We start from the raw sequence: 20,592 nt of genomic DNA, 5'->3' as shown, positions 1-20,592 counted from the left end.
CCTAGAAATGCTACTTTCATGTATACGAGTTGAATACATTAATGATCTAAAGGTTTGCCCAGTTGCTAAAAATCTTAATGTAGTTTCCAACCTAAACAAAAAACGAGGCATCAAATTTATACATCTATCTAAATACAATACTATACAAACCTGCATCTTGCTGAAATACTTTCTCTAAATTGCGTATCCTGTTTTTTTATCTTATTCTCAACTAGTCCTAATAATTTTATAAACACAGTATTATTCATTCGTAAAAAGTTTTTATATGTCAAAGGGTCTTCTACTAATAATTCTTCATTCAACATATTTAATATTCCTTTGCCCAACCCTCTTCTCTCGATCCATTTTTTTCTCCATATGCGCTTTTTTTAAGAAGTGTATGATTTTTTTTCTTAATTGCTAGCATCATTATTACAATTAAATACAGCTGCTGCACATAATTTTAGCTTCTTTTTTACCATCATTATTTACCTGTTTGTTTTTTTACTCTAATTATACAACCAAAACAAACTTCAGGTAGGTTAGACTGTCAATACAAAATTGGTAGAGCGCATGCTTACAGGCTAATTAAAATTAAGATAGTTGCAAACACAAACATTAAACATACATTTTTCATACTAAATCGACTCGAGCAACTAACTAATATTTTTAGTGCTAAATTCAGTACTGAAATTAGCATAATGGCAAGCGGACCTTATACTGCAAAACCCACTCTAAAACTGTTTAGTTTCAGAATCTGTAAAGCAAATCTAAATTGATCTCTTGTCGTCGTGTATTTTGCACTTCGCTTATCTTCTCAAAGAATATCTCTAAGAGGTATTCTTTGGTGAAAAAAAAGAGCACCTAACCAAATTTTAATGTAGGTATTAAAATATTGAAAGGCATGTACAATTGTCCATGCCGTTAATCTATCTGTAGTTGGTTTTGATCTGTGAAACAACAGACTAAAGGCAAATTGTTTGAAATGCGCTTTGATATAAATATTCAAAAATAAAAACGATTTTGTTCCACTTATACATAAGGACTCAGGTATGAAATAAAACACGCAATGTTTTTTTATTAAGTAATATTTTTTCTTTTTACCCTATCACTGTAATATTTCATTGCATTACGATATATTGGGTCTACATTGGATTCGCCCTTTCCACTCAAAACTTTATTTATCCCTTCAGCCCAATTAAAGGCAAGAAATGAAATAAATTTATCAATGAGTGCATTTAGTAATGTTTGCAAGTGTTCACAACTCTCAAACTTAAATTGCACTTGTTTTTTAATGAAAACTTGTATCATGGAAATTAAATTTTTTTTATAACAAAATGTAGGTAAAATTTCCTTTATAATTGTCTGAATTTGACTAAGGCCCGTTATAAACTTTTCAGAGCAGTACATTAATTTATCAGAAGACCCTTCATACTCTTTTATACTTGTTATATCATGCCATATAGGCAGTTTTTCCTTTGCAATAAAATTATAACGGCAAATGGTACAATCTGACAAAGTATTCTTAAACTTTTTTATCAAAAAACCACACACATGTCCTAATGCAGCCTTATCCAAGTAAATTACTATTTAACTGGGAATAAGCCACAATTAAAGGTTAAAATACGTTTATTGACGTTTCAATTTCCACTTCGGAAATCGTTCTCAAAATACAAACATTAGTAAATTAAACAAATTTTGTTTTTGTTACTTAGTGAAAAATTCTTCTAATAATTTAATTTTATCTGACTCATCTATATTGACAATTCAGACATACATTATACATTTTAAAGTAGACGACTTTAAAATGATATTGCCAATATTGTTGAGTTGCGTTCCTGGGACGACTTTACTTATAAGATAGTTCATTCGATTACATGAAATCAACTTTAACTTGAGAATATCCGTCAGAAAAGATCATAACATGTAATTCGTCTTTAAAAATACAAATACATGCCATGATGACAGTAAAATTCTCCTGTTAGTGATTCCATAGTAAATTATGAGGGAAAAACCAGGAAAAAAACCTCATAATACTATCCCGACATGGTAAGTATTTGATCTTGCATTTATTTTACCTTCAATAAATACCAAATTCCGATTTTATATGTTTGTTATTTAAAAAATATAAATGATGTATTCTCCATATGTTACTGACTTACCAATACTGGTATTTTCTTTTTAATAACTTCCTCTTTCAATATTTGTAGTACCATGAATTCTCCTTGTAGTGAACTATCAAAAATTTTTATTAAATATTTTAAAACCAATTGCAAATAAAAATGACACATTTATAAAAAATACACAACATTTTTTAAATAAATTATCAAATATTGAATTTAATTCAAATAATACTTTAGTAAGTTTTGACATAAATAGTTTATTTACGAATGTGCCATTAGATAAGACTTTAAATATAGTCAAGACAAAATTAGAGAGTGATGATACATTGGCAACTAGAACAAGACTAAATATATCAGCTATAATGGAGTTAATAACAGTATGTACTGATAATACATATTTTCAACTAAATAATGAATTCTATAAACAAAGTTTTGGACTAGCAATGGGCTCTAGTTTATCTCCATTATTAGCCGATATATTTATGGAAGATTTTGAAACAAATATTATTTCTAAACAAAATTTAAAACCCTCAGTATGGTGGAGATATGTAGATGATGTATTCTCAATATGGCCTCATGGATCAGAGTTGTTGGACACATTCCTAAATGATATAAACGATAAAGAAGAACCCATATTGAAAGAGGAAGTTTTTTTTTTTTTTTTTTTTATTTTATTTTTATGGCTTCGGCTGTTTGCCATACAGCCAGTTACATAATCTTTTAATCTCATTAGGTACAGTAAAAAGTTTTTGAGTTATTTGCAATCGAATAGACTAAAATAGATAAATTTACAACATTTAACAAAAAGAAGAGAAAAAATATAAATAATACATACACATATATATCCATAAACATATACAATTAACATGGGTCACTCGTTTCACGTCCAGGGGACCATCAGGACATTATAATATATAACATACACAGAACTAGGCCACGGTAAATAGGATTAAACATATAAATTAGAGAAAACAAAGGTAAAAAGTAAAAACCAATTTTTTTTTTTTTTTTTTAACTAAAGAAAAATATTACATTTGGTCAAAAAATCGATTATGCAATCGTAAATTAATCTATTTTGAGTCGCTAGGGCAGATAAAACGTTAAACGGAGATTTACCGGTAATACGAACTATATTATTATATAAAGAGGAAGTTATTAAAAAGAAAATACCAGTATTGGTAAGTCAGTAACATATGGAGAATACATCATTTATATTTTTTAAATAACAAACATATAAAATCGGAATTTGGTATTTATTGAAGGTAAAATAAATGCAAGATCAAATACTTACCATGTCGGGATAGTATTATGAGGTTTTTTTCCTGGTTTTTCCCTCATAATTTACTATGGAATCACTAACAGGAGAATTTTACAGTCATCATGGCATGTATTTGTCTTTTTAAAGACGAATTACATGTTATGATCTTTTCTGACGGATATTCTCAAGTTAAAGTTGATTTCATGTAATCGAATGAACTATCTTATAAGTAAAGTCGTCCCAGGAACGCAACTCAACAATATTGGCAATATCATTTTAAAGTCGTCTACTTTAAAATGTATAATGTATGTCTGAATTGTCAATATAGATGAGTCAGATAAAATTAAATTATTAGAAGAATTTTTCACTAAGTAACAAAAACAAAATTTGTTTAATTTACTAATGTTTGTATTTTGAGAACGATTTCCGAAGTGGAAATTGAAACGTCAATAAACGTATTTTAACCTTTAATTGTGGCTTATTCCCAGTTAAATAGTAATTAATTTAAAATGCCACAAGAAAATAGCTTCAGAACTTATCCAAGTAATTAGATTCATGGTAGGTGAAAACCAAAAATTCAAATTCGGTAATATTGAGGTTTTCTTCATTACATTCCTCTTCCACACCCTGTGTTACTAAATGTCTCACACCATTGATCAAAGACTCCGCTGTTGATCCATCCCTTTCACAATTGGAAGACAATGAATGCCGGTTAACCATATTGTTGACCAACAATGTTTTAAAATGGTTTTTAAAATTTTGCACGGTAGGGTTAACATTCCTCCCTCCGTGCTGTCGAACTTGCCCAAAGAAATTTTCCAGGGGGTCCTGATTAACATCTCTTGGTCTATAAAAGGAAATTTCGTGCTTTACTCTCAGATAGTGGCTTAGATGTTCCAGTCCATTAATTGTCACCTCCCAGTTATGTAGGGAAGGTACCCTAACAAGTTGGTTTTTTTTTATTTAAAAAATACTGAGATGCTGCTTGGCCGTATTCCAAAAATTGATATGCCCACTTCCTTCTTTGACAGCACATTTCAGTTTTTTCCCTGCACTTGGATACAATGTGTGTCCATTAACACTATCAAAAAGGGAATCAAAAAACTGTAGTACAGAAACAGTTCCGAGAGAATTTCTCTGTAGCACTAATTTGCCATCATTTGAAGATACACCTAAAAAATGATGTTTGTTTTATTTCCCATGTCACAATAAAAAGTAATGGTTTTCAATATGCAACAAAATTTATTTTGTAAAATAATTACATTAGCCAGGGTCTGCAAAATAGGAAGTTATGTTGGAAAATAACATTACCTTATAAATATCTACCACATTTTATAAGGTAATGTTATTTTTTCATAAAACTTCCTCGTGCGGACCTTTCTATTAGTTATAGAGTATATTTTCAATGCGCCATTTCCATCCCATTAAACAAATCCTATGGAACTATGTCTGCTTGAAAATGTCAGTTTAATGGTCTGCGTCTAATAAAATATTTAATTGTGACTGTTTAAAGTTACATTTTCAAGTTAAAGTAGTTCAATTGGATGTGTTGAATCAGATGGAAAAAACCCATTGGCAACTAAACTTTATATTGATCCAAATAAATAAATTGTGTTAAAATTTTACTATTTAAGTGAAAGTATGTAACAATATGTGAAGTACTGAAAATTAAGTATTTTTAAATACTTTTAAAAGCAGCACAATCAGTAATAAATGTGAAGTTAGTACTTAGTTGTTCTTGTATACTGTGTAAAACTTACCTTTTCGTAAAAAGAGATTCATAATTGATGCCATCGTATGGCTGAAAACTTGAGCGGCATGAGAAACTTTCATCTTTTTCATGTATTTGGCATAAACGTGCCCCTTATGAATTTTGTTCAGTGCTCTAAATCTTCCGATATCATTATCTATTTCATAGGTCATTACAATGTCAGCCCAATCGCCTATTACAAGATTGTTATTTTTTTTCCAAAACAATTTTTTGGTCATAAGATTGTTCCTAATGCCTTTTAGTAAATGTGGAGGATCATATATGTGCACTATTGGGTGACCATTTATTTCATACAATTTTATTTTTTTTAATGTATTCTCTTGGGAGGCATTATATTTTACTAAATAATTTATGGCTCCTACATTTGTAGATCCTTGATCAGACACAGTGGCAACTACTGTAAGACCAGCTTTTTCACACTCTACTATAATTCCCTTGATTTGCCTAACTAAATCAATTGTAGTAGTGGTTCCTTGTGAGAATGTGTAGGCAACTGGCTGTTTCCATTTTTTTGTAATACCTATAACAAATGATGCAACTATAATAATAATAATAATAAAAGATTTATTCATCCTTTAAGATCTGACATATAAGACACCCATAATCCCTATTAACCCATAAAAAATGTATTTGTAGTATTTAATAGATATAACTTAAAATATATTGAATTTGTATGCAAAGTTACAATTCTTGATATCATAACATATGAATAAGTCTGACTGTATATAACAATCAAAATTTGAACAGTTTATAATAATAATAAACTCTCTTTATTTTACAAACATATACCCACCTTTTATCATAAAAACTTGGGCATGATCAGCAAATTTGTTATTTCTTTCATCACCACAATCTACAAATCCATCAAATTCTCTATTTTTGGCATTTAGGTCCAAGTGTGGTTGTAAAGCCATTTCATCGAACATTAAAATACATACTTTATCTCGTTTACTCAATTTGGCTACATTCTGTTTTAAGTTTCTAAAAATAGTTTCATTAATTCCTGCATCAATTGGAATACGATTGAGCATATGATTCAAAGTGTTTTTGGATGGAGTTGCAAATAATTTCCCAAATAACTTGTAGCTCTTGGGACTTTGTCTCTGCAAAATCAATCCAAGAACTTTCTCTTCCAAATTGTACCGTCGCCCTTTTGGTTTAAATTTTGAGGCTTTTATTTGCAACTTTAAAAAATTTGCTACATGGGGATCCAGGTCTTTGGTCATGTTATTAATAGTCTCTTCCATAGTGAAACGTTTTTTACTTTGATTTCTTCTTTTATACATAGAAAAACTGTTACTAATTTTTTTCGCTCTATTGTATAAGGCTGCTTCCCTAACTGTGAGATTTTTTGTTTTGTTTACTCCCAACTCTTTGAGCAAAGTAAATGAAACTGAAACAAAATGTTTTTATTACTAATATAAATAAGTACAACATAGGTTTCTTGTTTCGATAATTTTTTAGATAATTTAGAAAAAACTGACCACTACGGATTTGAACCTGGTAATCCTTAGGTTCAAATCCCACCTGTGGTCGGTTTTTTCTGAATTATATTTGTCCAAAAAGCCACGCAAATATTCTCTAAAATATGAATAAGTCTTTACAGATTATTGTAAATTTTGTACTTTGTTTCACACTTACAGCATCACCAGAAATCATTTTAAAATTTTAAAGACAAAATGCCTAACCCAAATAGACTTATTACAAATATACTTCAATGTCAACTACCAAAAAATAAAAATTGTACCTCTTCTTCAATATGCTCACCATACACACTTGTGCAGCAAATTTTTGTTTTTTTCTTCAATGTTTAATATAAACCAAAAGATAAAATTAAAAAACTTTTAGTAGGTACTTAATTTTATTCTGTGTTATACTTTTAGTAGGTACTTAATATTATTCTGTGTTATGACATACTTTTGCAGGATATATATCATTATTCCATTCCATAATAGTTTATTAATAAAACACATTTAAGTATATTGATGAAAATGTGTTGTAATTTAACTAAATAAAGACCATAGATTTCAATAAACAATATTTAGAAAATAAAACCTCTCACAATCACACATTTCTAGTTACCAGTGTTACCAAGATGGTCACTACCAATTAGTTTCTGTAACTATTAACATCTAAATATTACTTACATTTTTTTTTCCTTGTGATCCCTTGTAAGCAAGTGCTTGGTGTTTCGTAAGTCACTGCAGATGATGTTGACGGTAAATGAATCTCTGCACTTTGGCAAACTGTAGTTGGAATCGAATATGTATGGTCTTTGGCTGATGTTGAAGGAAAGTTAACATCTTTACTTTGACCAGAAGTAGTAAGTATTTCAACAGGTGATGATGATATTATAGGACAACGTTTTGTGGGTATTGCAAACACTGTAAGTGTTCTATTAGGCCCTCTGTGATGGTCTGCAAAATGTACATCACAGATTCTTTCCGATCTATAAATCAATTGTTTGTCTTTCATCATCAAAGTCGAGTTACCAGTGGTCTCTAACCACATTTTAAAACGATCAGGAAATTTGTTAGGCAACGGAAACCTGTGCCGTGGTGAATTCCTATCTTCGCATCCCATTATGGCACATTTTTTGTTCCATGGCCCCATGTTTTCCTAAAACATTTAAAGCTATAACTTAATGTGGGATACAATTACTCAAGTAAATATTTTTAAACGAGTTTTTATATTTCGGAACTGGAACTATCAAGTTTTACCTATGATTGTTGCAAAGTTTTGGACTAGGACACAAAACTGTATTAGAACAAAACAACCCAGATGGCTCAGCAGTTTTAAGTCAGGGTAGGACACTTAAATATACCCAAGAACCAGTGTTCCCAAACCTACCGATAAATCGGTAGATCTACCGATTTCGACGTATTTCTACCGATCTACCGACACAGGCTTAAATTCTACCGATTTTTATATTCAGATAGAAATTTTTACTTATTCTTAAATTTGAGAAGAAATATGTAAGATACAAAACAATTTTTCTTCCGATACGTGTAATTTGCATTGAGCATTTTTGTGTATTCACGAAAACGTGTGAAAACATTCAAAAATTTATTCTTAAATGATACCTAAGCGGTACTTTACAAAGTACACGATGTCATAAAAGCTAATAATGCAATAAATGAATCCAAATCCATTGTGATCCCGACCGCTTGGTTCTGGGAATTTGTCAAGTTAGGAACGGAACAACGCATAGTTAATCTAAGCTTCCGAGTGCACCTCACATAAACACTCGGTAGTTTGTTTGTTGAATAATATTTCCTTGTAAAAAGGTTTTATACTTGAGTTTTCGTTTCTCGGATAAGTATTCGATTCCTAGTCACAGACTCATTTAAAGATTTAAATTTCAGTCAGTTGAGGTTTGTGAAGTCGTAACTCGTAACGTCGTGTTATTGTATTAATAGCGTAATTTTTTATTGTACGCGTAACAATAATTTAATAGTTATGTCGTCAAGTTCTGAAAGTGATTCAAACCTAGGTGAAACAAGTAGCAGGTGTCTATTTCAATATTTCATTTAGTTTGAGATTATATTATATGGTTTAAAATAAACATGACAAATAAAGTTTTTTAAGTCCTCTTTTTTTTCTCTCGTCTACTTAGTAGAATCCAGACCTTAATATTTATGTAGTATATGTACCCAATATAAATGTGACAACTTCGTATTTCCCACTTCGTTACTGTTGGATGTTACTGCCAGCCAAGTGCCAACGTGCCAGCAGTGCCAACCTTCTCGTTTTAAGTTTAGTATCTCGGTTCTCATTTTTTTATTTTATTAGATTTAGATGAATAAACATATTTTATTTTTTCTTAAATAAACGAATTGCAAAACATTATGAAATTTAAACAAAATAGTATATTTTGAAAAATCTACCGATTTTACACCACAATCTACCGATTTTTTTAACAAATTCTACCGATTTTATTTTTTTAAGTTTGGGAACACTGCCAAGAACCCAAACCGAACTAGGGTAATTTAATATTTGATTATATATTATTAGAATCATATTACATACCTGGATATTAAACAGCTGTAGTAAATGAAATTTCCTAATGTAACAATAACTTCTAACTTAACTTAAAAAAAAAAACAAATATCCTTATACCACGCCTTAACTAAACAATTAATATTCTAATCCCAAATATGATATTTCAATATTCTAATTATAAATACGATATTCCTTGATCTAACACCACTTTTAACTAAAACAAATAATATCTTTCTACCCACGTCTATACCAAAGAATATAGACGCTTATAGAAGAATTGTTCAGTTATTTTTGAAAGGTAGCAAAAAGTGGGACATAGGTAAAGAAAAGTGGGACGAGTGGAACGCACGTGTTGCACGTGGTACCACTAAGGAGCGGTCATGTCAGCTGTGGCTCTACCATTGGGCGCGTTCAGCAGACGGAGCTGCTCCACAGTCCACAACTGTTGAGTAAAAGTCTGCAAAATCAAACCGCTACCGATACGCTACTTCCGGAGCGGCCTGTCAAATTTGGTAGCGTAACGTAAAAATGTATCGCTACCTCCATCCAACATGTTGAGAGAAATGTCATTCATGACATTTCTGTACTAAAATTGAGGGTTAGGTCAAAGAATATAGACGCTTATAGAAGAATTTTTCACTGTTATTTTTGAGCATAGCAAAAGATGTGACATAGATAAAGAAAAGTGGGACGAGTGGAACGCACGTGTTGCACGTGGTACCACTAAGGAGCGGTTTGCTTCTAAAATATGAAAGAGTGGGGCAATAAATGCAAGTTTAGATATTTTTATATGTAGATGCCGCGTGGTCGTAGAATAGGATTAAATTTTTGCGTTTTATAAAATTGTTTAAAGAAAATAATATTATTTTAACTTTTAATAAATTAATCTTTTTAGAAAAATTATTATAATTCAAATTTTTAATTGAAATATGTACAAATCTTAAGTATAAATCAGTTTAAGACTATATTGTAATAATTTCACCAATATTCATTCATTGTGAAAATTATGTTTTAGATACTATTAGTTGTTATTTTAAAACAAGATTAAATAGTACCCATACAGCGTAAAAACTTTCACATATAGGTACTATTCATTAAAATGTACTGTTAAAGTTTATTTTGTTATTTCAAAAATAAATCAGGAATGCTTTTTGTTGTTATTGAAAAATTATGGATGAAATGGAAGTTTTGGCGAAATGGAAAATTTCATAATTTAGTAAAAAGTTTCATTGAATACTTTTTTTTTAAATTGAAATTTTTTAAAATTGTTTCTTTAATTTCTGGGCAGAAAAACAGTATAATAAAAAGTTATGTGACGGTTTTTCGTTGTGTTGGAACAAACCAATTTTTAATTCAAAGTTATACAATTAAAAAAATAAATACTTTGAATATTGTAAATATCATACATTTTTAAGTTTTAAAATTAAAAATTTAACAATTTAATATATTGAAAATAAAGATTTTATTGTGAAAAAACAAAAAAAAGACAGTTTGCAAATCAATGGCATCGAAATTTGTTTAGGCGTAGATGCAAAGTTACCCGTTCGTACTCCTTTCCCACTTCCCCCTAACTACATATTTCATTATGAAATTTTCATGATAGTTTTAAGCCGACGGCCACGGCACCACGCTGTGAGTTTATGCAGCCACCCTCTTTTAAAGTATAAACCGTAACCAAATCGCCCATTTGAACTGCTCTTCTATAAGCGTCTACAGTCGGTCCGCCGGATCTTTGCACAAGTATGACATTATTCACGAATTATTTTTTATGTTACGTCTCTTTCCTACTCACAGAAACTAAAACTAAACTCGGTTCGCTAATCCCAGTCCGAACTGTGTAGTGAATTTAGTAATTATTTTTTTGCGAAGTTAGTTACTTTTTGACAGACTAAAAGTGGCTGGAAATTACTATACAACCAAGCACCCATACTCATAGCCAATATTAATAGTAAACAAACTAAGTAGTAAATAAAATAGAACTTTGCGAATTACCGACAATCAATATTTATTTATCTGCACCATATAATAAATAGTTATGTTAAATTATAACAACTAAATATATATTTTTTAAATATATACTACCCAAAATTTGATGGGTTTAGTATACACTTCGACTATTTAGAATAATTCTTCTTTTTTTAAAGAAAGAAGTCTGTAATAGCAGGATACTTGAGCTATTAATACTGAGAAGTAGGAATTGTTGTGTTGTAGGTTTCCGACAATGAATCTGTCAAAATATGCCCGAGCTAAGCGAATGGAGTTTATTAACTTAAACCGCCTGTCCATACACAACACCATGCATTGAACAAAGACAGCCATAGAACAATGATCTCTGATTGATTCGTCTACTTACAATTGACATGACAATTGGAAATTTTGTTTTGACAGAGTGTAATATTTTTATAAATTATTTTCGTTTGATTTAAATAATCAATCCTTTTTCATACTTTAAATATACATATTTTTAACAAACAGTTGTTATAACGACTAACCCTTACCTTCGTGTTCAATTTATTAAGGTAAGAATTCATGTATTAGCTAATAACGAATAATAAATTTTTTTAACCTCTAAATTGACATTAATTATTTAAATATAGCTAAAACTACGTCAACGGACAATATGAAATATTTTTAAAGGTTTTTATTTTTAGAGTATGCCTGGCAAGCCTTTAACTTCTCAAGCTTAGCAACTTGTGTTGAATGTGTTGGAGTATTTCGAATTAGAAAAAGTAAATGGAGGGCCTTTGGAGCCATTTTCGTCTGTTCAACAGGTAACATATTGAAATGTATGTTCGTTTATGAAAATCATTAAACAATTCTTTATTTAAGAGAGTAGCTGCTGCATTAAAAATATAACGACGAACAGTATGTACAATTATTAAAAGGAAAGAAAATAATCACATTGTTTCAAAGCCAGGCAAAAGTAGACCTCATCCGAAAAACAAAACAACTGATCTGTCTGAGGGATCAAAAATGGCAGTGCGTAATACAGCATACGACATGTACCAACAAAGTAAGTAGTTAAAAATTTCTTCAATCTGAATTTGATATACCATAAGATAATGGTATCATGTACCATGATAACCAGAAGGTACTTTTTAATCAATACTTTATATAAATGTATGTTGTAAAAAAGATTGTTGAGAGTAGTTTAAGAAAATTTCTGCTGAATACATTAATGGATATTAAGTCAATTTTCTTGTGAGTTTTTTAATTTGAAATAATTTATAGTTTTATAAAATCAAAGTATTACTTCTTTTTCATTGAACTAGTTATAACAGTGTGGTTTATTCTGTACTTATCTGTTCTTTTTTTTTTTAGAGAAACATGTTACTCTGCAAAGTATAAGTAATGAATTAAGGGATAAAGAAGTTGCATTTATTGGCAAAACATCTGTTAGCATGAACTACTAAAAGAACACGGCCATGAAGTGTTGAGACTACCTCCTTATCACTGTGAATTCAACGCTGTTGAATTAATTTGGGCAAACTGCAAGTCATATTACAATAAGAATCTTGGTAGAGATGGACATTCTGATAATGCTGTTATAAATATGTGGAAAGAGGCACTAAACCAATGTAACACAGAAATTTGGGAAAAATGTGTGAAACATACTCATGAAATTATTACAAAGTGGTATATCCGAGAAAAAAATATGGTTGACACTAACATTAAACCAATCATAATAGACACTGGTAATATGAGTGGCTCAGATTCTGACAGTGAAGAATTCTTAAATTTATGATTGGCTACATGGCTGTATAGTGTATGAGGCTTCAATAAATATTTAAATTATATTATTGTTATAATAAATTCTTTTTTACCCAGCTCAAGTTTTCTATTTTTTAATTTATTATGCATAGATTTCTTTATTTGAAATTCGTTGTGTTAATTTTTGTATGACCATTTTTTAAAACAAAGTGATTACTTAAGTCTGAAAACCATATTTAACACTGAATAAACAAAATTATCAAGATGATGGAGCACTGGAGTAGATTTATATTCAGTTTTTTAGATCTTCTTGTAGTGTCTACCCGTTTCGGATATTGGCGACTATCATGACAATTTGTACTTTGCACACTGCTGGTCTGAAAATATTTGTTGTGTTGAACCACATACATAGATTCTTCAGCCAGGAAATCCTTCGCCTTCCTGAGCCTCGTTTTCCATCTACTTTTTCCTGTAAAATTAGTTGCAGCAATTCATATATTTCGTTGTTGCTAATGATGTGACCAAGGTATTCTATTTTGGCTGTTTTTATTGTGGTTATCAGCTGATATTCTTTTTCCATTCTTAATAAAACGTCCTGATTAGTAACGTGACCGGTATAAGATATCTTCAGGATTCGACGATAAAGCCACATTTCGAAAGCCTCAATGTTCCTGCAGGTAGTGTCTGTGAAAGTCCACGACTCAACTCCGTACAATAGTATACGAAAGATATAACATGGTAGTAACCTGATTTTTATGGGTGTGAATAAATCATGACATTTGAATAGCTTAGCCATTTTTGAAATGTAGATTTGGCTTTCTCTATCCTACATTTAATTTCTAAGGAATGGTCCCAATTTTTACTCTTTCTGTTCATTAACCTGAATGCTTTATGGTAATCAATGAAGCATGCATATGTATTGCAGTTCACATCTCTACATCGTTGAAATAGCCTTTTTATGCTAAAGAGAGCCTCTCTCGTACCCACTGCATTCCGAAAACTAAACTTTGTACTACGGCTGAATTTTTCTTCGCACAGTCTATATATTCTTTGATGTATGATTTTTAGAAATAACTTTAAAAGATGGTTCATTAAGCTGATGGTCGGCAAATCACTGCAGGATACGGATTTTGTTTTCTTTGGTACAGCAATAAACGTCGGCGTGACTTCAGCCATGTTCTTGGTTCATTAAATATTTTTATTAGGAGTTGAGTACCGTTGGTGTTAAATAGTTTTATGATCAGCATGTGCATTGTCAGGTCCAGGAGCTTTGCCATCTTTTGGTTGTAATATTGCCTTTTCCACTTCATTTGATGTGATTTGTAAGTGGTCATTACATATGTGGGATGGAGGTTGTTGGGATCTACTATCATCAGAGTTCTTTGATAAACTTGGTCCATATGCAAATTTCTTGATTTTTATCTGTGATGATGTTTCTCTGTTGATCTCGCAGTTTGTTAGCTGTATTTAATTTCTAAAGACCAGCTGCTTGTTTATGCATTTTAAACGTATCGTGTTTTTCTTTCAATAAATATATTTCTTCACACTGTGATTTTAACCAATTTTCTTGGGCCTTTCGTATTTGTGTTCTTATTTGTCTGTGAATATTGTTGTACATTCTTGTGTTGTTCTTTGATTTTTTTTCATGAGTTGCAGTATCTTGTCATTCATCTGACTGTTCTTTTTCTCTTTTTTCTATTAGATGTTCTTATCTAATCTTTAAAAACGTCTCTTTTGTTTACTCACATTTTAGTCTTCTCATATCACATTTTTGTTACTATTCTTTTTCGTAACCTTCTTAAATCTAAACCGATATTTACCAGCAACAGGAACATCATCTGACATCTGACGATATGTCAGTACCATATATTTGCTTATATTCAATAAAAATACTTTAATTTCTTATTACTATGGTTTAAATATTTATTTACTGTAGATGTTATTGGACAACCTATAGGTTTCCAAAAATTGAAAAATCACGTTCATAAATGTATACGTATCCAGTTTTCTAAATGCAATAAATGAAATAAAAGAGAAGTATAAAAACGTCAATTGTAATATTAGCCATTTTCTAATTTTTATAATAATTCTTATAGCCGACATACGTTTGACTCACATGTTTTGATTTATTTCCTATAATAAGAATGATGACGATGTGCAAAGATCCGGCGGATCGACTTTATATTCTTTGCCTATACTAAACAATCATTAGTCATCAACATCAATTAATATTCGACATTCGAGTCGACAGACGACAGTTATTTTAGCACAAAACATTAATAATGTTTTGTGATCTACAGAATCTATCGAAAATAGCGCTTGGTGGTGTGTTCTGTAAGTAATTCAATGATTACATTTTACGGATTGAAGTTGAACCCCCCTGAATAGTGATCAGCAGTGGGACTCTGTGCCATGTAGTATTCTACATATAGAGAAGATTCTACAACGTCGGCACTCCGTACATCCGCATTGTCGCATGAATGCTATTATTTTGGTCGTTTCGTTTCTATCTCCAGAGACCTATCGAATTCTATATAGCGCAAGCGTATTATATTCCAAAAGCAAGTTGACAGTAAATTTATTTATTTTTATTTTGGAGATTAAGGTTATGTGTACATTCTAACTGTTTTTGGTTTGTACGTAAGAGTTTATTTTATTTTGCTGAGATCGTGGAAATAGTGTAGGCATGTTACCTATTAATATAATAAACATACTAGCAGGGGAAAATGAGGAGCGGTTAGAACAAATTCGTATCGAAGCGTTAACAAGACGCCAAATGCGAGATGAAAGCAATCCTTTCGCTATAGAAGATATTCGATTTGGTAAATATTTACATTAAACGGATTTGTCAAAAATCGCGGTTTTTTTTTGGACTTAGTCTAAAAATGCGAAAAAAGGCCAAATTTCAATAATTGCAATGCAGAAAGTTAATAAAAGTATGAATTAAGATAAAAAAAAATTAAAAGTGGAATAAAAGGCGGTAGATCTTTAAAAATGGACAGTACAAACAACTAATAAAATAGTAAATTATCATAATAATATGACATGTAACAATTGTAATAACATCATAAAACAATTGTAATTATCAACAGGATTTTGATGTTAAATCAGGTAAAAATGCATATTAATATTGTTAAATAGTCCAAATTCATTTAAGTTGCACATCAAAATTACGCCCCACAATTTGTGAATTTTAAGTTGCTAAGGAAGTAACACAGAATCCATATATACAATTTATACATCTGGAATAGCTGTGAGTCAAGCTGACATAAATACCCTTTCTCCATCCCTCTATGCTTTTTTCGCCATATCCTAAACTGTTTAATTTTGTGGTAACAGTTTGTCACACAGCTATTCCTTTAGCTCGTCCCTCACTTCCATTAAATTTATTTGTTATTAATTCTGGATATTCTTCGCAAAATGAAAGCAACATTTCCCAATGTTCCATTCGGACCCTCATTTTTATCCAAAAATATAACGAAGACGAAGCTCTTTAAAAATGACTTCAAATAACAAAAACAAACAGCAGCATGCAAATGACCCGCGTAATAAACCGAAACCGAAAAAGTCAACCCAAACAATTAAAAACCCCAAAAATAGTACTTTCTTTCTCTAAAATGTGTTACAAACAAAGATAATAGACAATAAATGCGATATTTGAGTAAAACCAACAGGTTAATGTTTTTACATTCAATAATAGAGAGATCGGAAAATACCGAAGCGAAACGACATACGCACGGAGTGACAATACACGTTACTATCGCCGTTGTAGATAGAAAACGCTAATAGAATTCTACGATAGAATTCTATGTGGCACGGAGTCCCGGTGCAGGTTGATGGTTGACAGTATCTTGTCTTTTGTCAATAATTAACTTTTGTGATTGGTTAAAATTTTCATCGAAAACCCGGCAACACTGTTCATAGTTTCTCTCATTCCTTTTCCTTTCTACTCCCCGTATTCAAGAATACAGCTTTTTAAAATCGAGAGAAATTATGATGGAGCAGAAAAGCGAGTTAGCTTAGTGGGGAGTAAAATTTTCTCTCGATTCAAGAATAAGGCCCCTTGTGTACTCTGGTGACGTAACTCAAGCATCCCCACCCTAGTCGGAAGAGGCAACCGTAGTAAGTCTAGGAACCGTGGTCACACCCACCTTAAGTCCTTAAGTTACAAGCCATGAAGTAGAAATTTGGCAACATCTAAAGGTAGTCCCGGGCCCTGATTCTATTTCATTTCGATGTCGAAATTTAAAAGCGACTACGCCATGACAGTCGCAATCGCTAGCCATTCTCATTCATTTCGATTGTAGTTAAAACTGGGGATATTTACTTTATCATTTTGACACTGCTGAAAATTTGGGTTGGCCCTGTTGTTTATTGCCTGCACTACGCTTGTTTTGTTGAATGTTTGTTTTGTTTACGTTACGTGAACGTCTTTTTTTTCTTGTTTGAGTTGTTAAATCATAAATATTGGCCATTCTCAATTATATTTTGAATTGAAAGAAAAGATGGCAAGAAAAAAAAAGGCGATGTGGGAGATCCTTAAGTTATAACCACTAAGATTTGACTTAGTGGTTATATTCTAATATATTTTTAAATTTACTGCAGCTTAGTAATACTAACCCTAAACATTTTGGGTATCCTAGAGGCATAAACACCTTCTTCCAAATATGGTTCTAATACCCTTATTAAATAATTCGCAGCTTGTTTATTAATCCGGAATTACTGCCTAAATTGAGCATCACTTAGTGAAAAAGAATTTTGAGTATCCCGTAACATTCTTCTTATCCTCCGTTATGAACGTCGGATATCTAACCTCTCTAATTCCTCCAAAACTAGCAAATGTCCGTAAAACACAGCCATATTGATACTTTTTGCCTCAGTTTTCCTTGCAAGGATCAAAACACCGCCTACTTAAACTGAACCTAAGTTCACTTCTCCCAGTCCAGTCAGTCATGTCAAATTAATTTCGACTCGAAATGAAATTTCAACCACTTTCTTGAAGTTGAAATTAATTTCGATAAGTCAAAAACTAGTGACGTCGTTTGGTTAGTTCAGCTGAAATCCACAAGGTTCGCAAAGTCTCATTTCGACGTCGCCATATTAATTTCGACATGTTTTGAGTCGAAATCTCAATTAGAATCAGGATCAGGAATCAGGACCCTGTTTGAATGTAAACAGTTGTTTACAAATGAATCCATAACTATTTGTATATTCTATTTTTTAAATTAATATTAAGTGCTTTTATGTGTCTAGTCAGTTACTTAAGTTAGTCGTTTATTCGACTAATTATTGATATTGTACTACAGGTTGAAATAAACTCAAATGTAAGTATAAACGTTGTTAGGTTAGGTGTGGAATTTCATTATTCTCAGTATTTATTAGGTAATTTTTAATTCTTTTGTTATATTAACTCTTTGGGCAATGAAATCACAGTTTTTGCGACAACTGTGGGTTTATTCTCCAGTTAATATCGTAATAGTTGAAATGCCACAAAAGCTTAAATATATTGTTCTTTTCAGTTACAGATGTCAAGACATTGTTGTGTACCTCGATGCAAAACTAATTACACAAGCTTCTGAAGTTGGAAGGGCCTGTAAGCTCATGTTCTTTCCGAATAGATAAACAATTATGTAATAAGTGATTAAAAGCTATCAAAGAAGACAATTATACCCCAACAAAATCTTCTGTTCTGTGTGCTAAGCATTTTCATTCTGAAGATATAGTACTTCATCATACATGGAAAGACAAAGAGTGTTGTGTCTGAAAAACTAAAATTGGAATTAAATGCTATTCATAGGATTTTCCCCAATCTTCCAGCATATATGTCTATTCCCAAACCTATAGACAGAAGTGATCCATGTGAAAGACAACATCACTTTGATAATGAGAACCACAAATTGGAACAACTGGAAAAAGACTTTCTCAAACAAGATTTAATAGACTCGTTTGATAACTTTATTAACAAATGCAGCATGAAGATTACTTTAAATGAGTGGAATTAAAAAGTGACGAATGACAGTGTATATTTTTATTTTTTAAACATTCAAGAATGTAGTGACTCATATGACATTGGTCTAAAGATATTAAGTAGTGTTAAAATTTCTAAAAATTTAAAAGTTACTGTACATATAGTGTACTGTATGTATAGGTGAAAATTTGTTCAAATGGTCAAGTATTAACTTTATCCCTTTAGCGCCTCTGGTGGGTCATTTCGGTACTAATTAAAATTTAATGGGAAATTCAAAATATTTTATTATTTTCCAATGGAATAATCTCACATATTGTGAGTGATGTGACAATACCTATCTGCTTTTTCACAAGTTTTGTAGGGAGACGAAAAACTTTATTTAGAGTCACCTCCTGTTTTCATATGATATTTTTTTGACTTGTTTTGTAGTAAAGTCATAGAATTTACTACAAAACAAGTCAAAACTTACATATAAAAACAGGAGGTGACCCTAAAAAAAGTTTTGTGTCTCTCCTACAAAACTCATGAAAAAGCAAATAGAGATATTGCCAAATCACTGACTATATAATATTATTAAAATAAAATATCATAACTTACTAAGCTTGTAAGTAATACTCATAAATTATTTGCAACAAGACAAACTGGAAATGTGAGTATATTAATAATATTCTCAAGTTGCAAAATATATAAGTTTTTATTATTTCTTCTGTCAAATGTGGTTATAAGGAAAAGGACATATAAAAAAATTATACAATTTTTTTTTCTAAATATATGTGTATTAATTTGCTGTTTCTGATAAAATAGATATAAAATATATTTATTACATTGGTATAATATACTTTGATCATTTAATAATAAAATTCTATAACTGAATAACATATCATGAATTTACATAGCTCATGATTTTTATTTATTTAACATCCCATTTATTTACAACTTTTAAAGCAAATTAGTGAGATGAGGTTGCAAGAAGCAGAAATACAGCTAGAAGAAATGGAAGATGAAAGAGAGAAAGATAATATCCTAACAGAGGAAAAAGTCATCAAAGCAATACAAAAACTGAAAGAAAACAAAGCTCCTGGATTAGATGGCATACCATCTTAACTTTTAAAACATGGCACAAAAAATCTGACCTATAGTATACATAGACTAGTAAAACTGATATGGAGGCAGGTGAAACTACCTGAATACTGGAACATAGGTATAATTGTACCTATACACAAGAAAGGGAACTAAACAGTTTGTGATAACTAGAGATGCATTACCCTGCTAAATGTGACCTACATTCTTTACAATCGACTGTCGCGATATTGTGAAAGCATAATAGGAAAATATTAGTGTGGGTTTCAGGAAAATATCCATCAAATATTCCTTTTAAGACAAGCTTTAGAAAAAACATATGATTATGGAATTGATACTTATCATTTGTATGTATATTTTAGATGTGCCTAGGAAAATGTAGACAGAAACGCACTATACAAAGCCATGGTAGAATTTAATATCCCAATACACTTAGTGAGGTTGGTGAAAGCAACCCTCTCAACAGTTGAGTGTAAGGTTAGAGTGCAGAACGGAATATCAAGAACTTTCCAGGCATAAATAGGTCTTTGACAGAGAGATAGCCTATCATGCCATGTATTCAAGATTGTTCTTAGTGAAAGCTATTAGAGAATCTGGAATAACAACAAGAGTGACGATTATTAATGGGAGTGTACAAATACTAGCATATGCAGACGACCTTGATATCATAACAAGAAGAAGGGTGGACCTGGTTCAATCG

At 31.0% G+C, this 20,592-nt stretch overlaps 1 protein-coding gene and 1 long non-coding RNA gene across 3 annotated transcripts; one reads left to right on the top strand and one right to left on the bottom strand.

Moving 5' to 3' along the window:
- Positions 1–1,049: 1,049 nt before the first annotated feature.
- On the bottom strand, positions 1,050–9,674 carry LOC140452995 (uncharacterized). 2 transcript variants are annotated; one of them, XM_072547303.1, is made up of 5 exons: positions 9,161–9,674; positions 7,279–7,750; positions 5,925–6,524; positions 5,121–5,651; positions 1,050–4,532 (listed from the first exon to the last, which is right to left on the bottom strand). In XM_072547303.1, the coding sequence occupies exons 2-5, from the start codon at positions 7,742–7,744 to the stop codon at positions 4,324–4,326; spliced, it is 1,806 nt and encodes a 601-aa protein (XP_072403404.1). In that variant the 5' UTR covers positions 7,745–7,750; positions 9,161–9,674; the 3' UTR covers positions 1,050–4,323. The 2 variants fall into 2 exon arrangements, with proteins under 2 accessions (XP_072403404.1, XP_072403403.1); XM_072547302.1 differs by lacking the exon at positions 9,161–9,674 and having other exon boundaries at positions 7,279–9,090.
- A 1,813-nt stretch (positions 9,675–11,487) lies between these two features.
- LOC140431133 (uncharacterized) lies at positions 11,488–12,930 on the top strand. The gene is made up of 2 exons (XR_011949623.1): positions 11,488–12,146; positions 12,455–12,930. It is a non-coding gene; the product is annotated as an uncharacterized lncRNA (long non-coding RNA).
- Positions 12,931–20,592: the final 7,662 nt, after the last annotated feature.

This window comes from Diabrotica undecimpunctata, unplaced genomic scaffold (genome assembly GCF_040954645.1).
Source record: "Diabrotica undecimpunctata isolate CICGRU unplaced genomic scaffold, icDiaUnde3 ctg00000568.1, whole genome shotgun sequence".
Classification (NCBI taxonomy): domain Eukaryota; kingdom Metazoa; phylum Arthropoda; class Insecta; order Coleoptera; family Chrysomelidae; genus Diabrotica; species Diabrotica undecimpunctata.
This window is presented reverse-complemented; position numbering and strand designations above follow the sequence as displayed.